The 4,663-nt window shown below is 37.1% G+C and overlaps 1 protein-coding gene across 1 annotated transcript; it reads right to left on the bottom strand.

Moving 5' to 3' along the window:
* On the bottom strand, nt 407-3,990 carry LOC109845380. The gene is made up of 2 exons (XM_020414631.1): nt 3,823-3,990; nt 407-2,326 (listed from the first exon to the last, which is right to left on the bottom strand). The coding sequence occupies exon 2, from the start codon at nt 2,318-2,320 to the stop codon at nt 1,799-1,801; it is 522 nt and encodes a 173-aa protein (XP_020270220.1). The 5' UTR covers nt 2,321-2,326; nt 3,823-3,990; the 3' UTR covers nt 407-1,798.

The following is a 4,663-nucleotide window of genomic DNA, read 5'->3' as shown; positions in this document are numbered from 1 at the left end:
CCCTCTGGTCGATTTCTATTGCGAATATAATTTTTCAGAGTGAGAAAGTACCTACAAAAGCTTACACTAAATCACCACATCCAAGATGTAAAATAAAAATATATCGATTACGTTAACTATAAAACTAAAGGTACCTTTCGATGGGGTACATCCATCGATATTGTACTAGTCCGGCAAGCCTAGCCTCGGTTGCAAGATGAACAGTCAGGTGTATAATGATATCAAAGAATGATGGTGGAAAAATCCGCTCAAGCTTGCACAAAATTAAGGGAATTTCAGCCTCTAGCTTCTTCAACTTATCATCCTCGATGTTTTTAGCACACAATTCCCGAAAGAATCTGCAAAAATCATTGATCACTAAACCGACTGATTTAGGGAGAGAAGTTCTGAGAGAGAGTGGAAGAAGATGCTCCATAATAATATAGTGATCATGACTCTTCAACCCTTCGATCTTGCCTTTAACAATCTTTATCTTCTTACTAAATGATCATGAAAACCCCGTAGGAACCTTCAACTCATGTAACACCTGAAGAAACTTTTTCTTTTCATCTAGTGACATATGATACGCAGCATTGGGGAGTACAAATTGATCAGGATTGTATGCCTTCGGTATAGGATGCAACTCTTTTCTAATGTTCCACGCCTGCAGATCCCTTCGAGCTTTAAGGTTATCTTTTGATTTTCCATCTTTATAGAGAAATAAGTTAAGTATGTGCTCAGATACTCCCTTCTCAATATGCATGACATCTAGATTGTGTCGCACTTTATTTGTCTTCCAGTAGGGTAGTTCGAAGAAGATACTTTTCTTGTTCCATCCCTGTGGTGTTTCTTGCCTTCCCTTTACTTTTCCGAAAGTCACATTGTTTTTACCATTCCACTGAGCAAGTATATCCTCTCCGGATAATGGTTCTGGACGCGGGCGATTCTCTTTAGTATCATCAAAGTGGATGATGTCATCTCTGTACGAATGATTTTCATCCAACATGCGTCTGGAGATGACAGTAAGGACATGCAGTGTAACCATGTACAGACAAACCAGATAGCATTCCATACGCAGGAAAATCATTGATTGTCCACATTAAGGCTACACGCATGGTGAAGTTTGTCCCCGTGTCTGCATCGTATGTATCCACACCATCAATGAATAAAGACTTTAACTCTTCGATAAGAAGTCGAAGATAGACGTCAATATTGTTTCCCGGTGACTTTGGACCATCAATAAGAAGAGGCATCATGAAATATGATTGGTCCATAGCCAACCACGGTGAGAGGTTATAAATCATCATCACAATGGGCCATGTGCTGTGGGGATTGCCCTTAAAGCTGAAGGGGCAAAAGCCATCACTAGCCAATCCCAGCCTGATATTACGAGGTTCCTGACTAAATGTTGGGTGCCTACTGTCAAAATCCTTCCATGCAGGCGTATCTCTAGGATGACTCATTCGTCCATTTTCACTTGGACGTGCACGGTGATGCCAAGTCATCGCCACTGCTGTCTTCTTACACTTGAATAGCCTCTGCAGCCTCTGTGTAATGGGAAAGTATCGTACTAACTTGATAGGTATATCTTCTTTTGACCATGTACTTTCTCCTTATATCTAGCCTCTCCGCAAGTAGGACACTCCGTATTATCTGAATTTTCTTTCCAATAAATTATACAATCATTGGGACATGCGTGTATCATCTCATACTTCAGACCCAGATTAGACATTATCTTTTGAGCTTCGTACCAGCTATCAGGCACATGGTTCCCCGGAGGCATAAAATCTTTAAGAAACTTGAGGAGCATCGTAAATGACTAGTTGCTCCATTTATTTAGACATTTAATCTGGAATAGATGGACAAACCATGATAGCGTAGAGTGTTTTGCATTCTCATAAATGGGCCTCCTAGCATCATTCATGTATTTGTCATAATTGTCTTCACGATGTCCTCCTCCGAAAGGAGGATCTTCAGCAGGGTTAGTGTTACCAAGAGCTACCTCAACCATTTCCTCCATTTCCTCATCAAGAAATAAGTTGTCTTCTTCTTGTTCTTCTTCATCTGCATCACTGAGACCTTCAATTTGTCCATGATATACCCAAATTTTATAATCGTTAACAAAACCATTCTTCACAATGTGAAGTTCTACTTCTTCCTCCAATTGATGCAACCTATTCGCGCATAATTTACATGGACAAATGAGCCTTCCATGTCGAACCATATCGTGTCTACGTACAAAGTCCATGAAAGCACTAACTCCATTAACGAAAATAGATTGCATGCGTTCTGCACGACCCACGTACATCCAATCCTTATCTCTGATGTAGTTACAGGCCATGCTAACCTAAATAAAATGATTTATCAGTAATGACTTGTAAAAACATGGATTTAGGGAATCAACTAAGCATGATCGTGACTTTGCTTTGAATATAGGGTTACAATTAGAAGCCAAAAAGTTTAAACATGTTAATCTTATTAAATAAAATAGAAAATATGTAAATAATACTTAAATCATGAGGTATTAATGTAACTCATAACTTAAGATGTGTCTAGCGGAAAACAACAGTCGCTTCTAGCTTCTACAAGACACATGAAATTTCTGATCAGCTAACACTATGTGCTTTAGTATTCATTCAGAACCAGCTATCCTAATACGTAGATTCATGCATCAATGTGTTTGAAGAAAGGTGAGATCTGAGGTTGAATCAGTATGATGTCCAATGTAATACACACACTATAAAAAAGAAAATAAGATTGAACCTAGCTTGATGCATGAATCACCAGCTCAACAAACATTTGGATTCTTTGAATAGCAAAGAACTGAAATGCTTGCCTCAAAGACTTCAACTTTTTTTTCCTGTGCAACTGTATTTTATTGCTTTGGATAGAGACTCATAATCTTTCAGAAAACCAAAAATTGTAACATGGAAACAATAGCACATTAGTCGATAAATCAAAAAAGTTCATTAGTGGATTTTAGATGCTTATATTATTTCTAGACTGTAATAACCATCTCCGGTGATGCGAATTGATTATAAAAAATTAGAGATGATAACTAATAATTAACTCATCATACAGGCTTCTTCTATTAGGCTATATGGAAACAATAGCACATTAGAGACTCACAATCCTTGGTTTTATAATTTAATAATATAGAATTATTGCAAAACAAATTAAAATGTCACTGCATACTGATCCGGAAACTATATGCATGCTTCTTCTGTTAGGCTATAAAGATATAATAGTTTAACTAAAAGACAGATATTCATAGCTAGCTAGTGATGAAACCAACATATAAAAAATGCCTTCTAGATAATATTATCAAGCAATGTTCATAAACTGAATCAAGTAATATTTATTAGATGGTGATACCCCCCTACATGTATATAATTACCTGCCATTTAAGGTCAGCATTGTATTAGTTAGACATAATTTTTTAATCAAAGTAACATCAGCCAGAGAAAACTTAGTGGAGCGCTGATGGCAACTATTATTAGTTAATTTAATTTCTATTGTCATAAAAACTGTTGCATAGAATAGACATGACAAAATACATCAGCATGTATTAGTTTACTTAATTTTAGATCTTTGATAGAAGCAGCCAAAGAAGAACCCAAAACTTAAACAATATTAATATCAGATATCTAACCATAAGAACTACAATATTTAATAAAATTTTAATATTTATTGTTTGCATTCACATTCAAATGGACGATCGATGACGATAATTCCTCATAAGTCATAATGCTTGTACAAAAATGCAGCAAATCGTGATTGGTGATGGAAGAAGTCAGAGGCTCGAGAGAGTGATGCGTACTTGAAGGAAACATACATACTCACCAGAAAGAGATCCGGCAAAGATGAGGGCGGTGGAATAGGGGCGCGTTGGCCGGCGTCAGCAATCGCACTTCGACGGGGAAGAATCGAGGGCTGGGGACGTTTCGACGGGGAAGATTCGAGGGCTGGGGACGTTTTGGGCGAAATTTCGGGAAGAGTGGGGGAAAATTTCGTGGGTTGGGGAGAATAGGGAAAATAACGGGGGGAAATGAATTCACCAATCAAAACTCCCAAACGGTTGTAACCGTTTGGGATATATTATCCCAAACGGTTAAAACCGTTTGGGTTCACCGTATGGGTTTTTTTAAACTTCCAAACGGGTTTAACCATTTGGGACATTTGTTCCAAACGGTTTAAACCGTTTGGGCTATCTTTATTTGTCCAAATTTTGGACTGCCCTATTTTGTACTAGTAAGGGTAGCACATGCACTAGCAAGGATGACAACTTGTGTGAGTGATTCTTCTTCATGGCTTGAAGATGCTTCGCATGTTGTTGGACATCGATCTTTTAGCTTTTGATTGTAGCCAACATTCTCTTTCATATAATTCATTCTCCATAAAAAAAAAGAACAATTAAAAACTAAACAGTTACTGACTATACAAATCAAAGTCGAAAATACGTAACGTTCATTTTTTATTCTGTAAATTTATTAGATTTTTTCTGTGTATGCTATGAGGATAATCTTAGTCCGCAGAAACATAATATCGTGTTCATGTTGATCTTTACACCAGTAAACTAGATCATAAAGTTTCCATATTTTGTTATCACAGTGGGTTAATAACTTAATATACACGTATAATCACGCGAACACATATTCTAAATCTATAACACCTAAGAGCTAGG

The sequence above is a fragment of the Asparagus officinalis genome, chromosome 6 (genome assembly GCF_001876935.1).
Source record: "Asparagus officinalis chromosome 6, Aspof.V1, whole genome shotgun sequence".
Classification (NCBI taxonomy): Eukaryota; Viridiplantae; Streptophyta; class Magnoliopsida; order Asparagales; family Asparagaceae; genus Asparagus; species Asparagus officinalis.
This window is presented reverse-complemented; position numbering and strand designations above follow the sequence as displayed.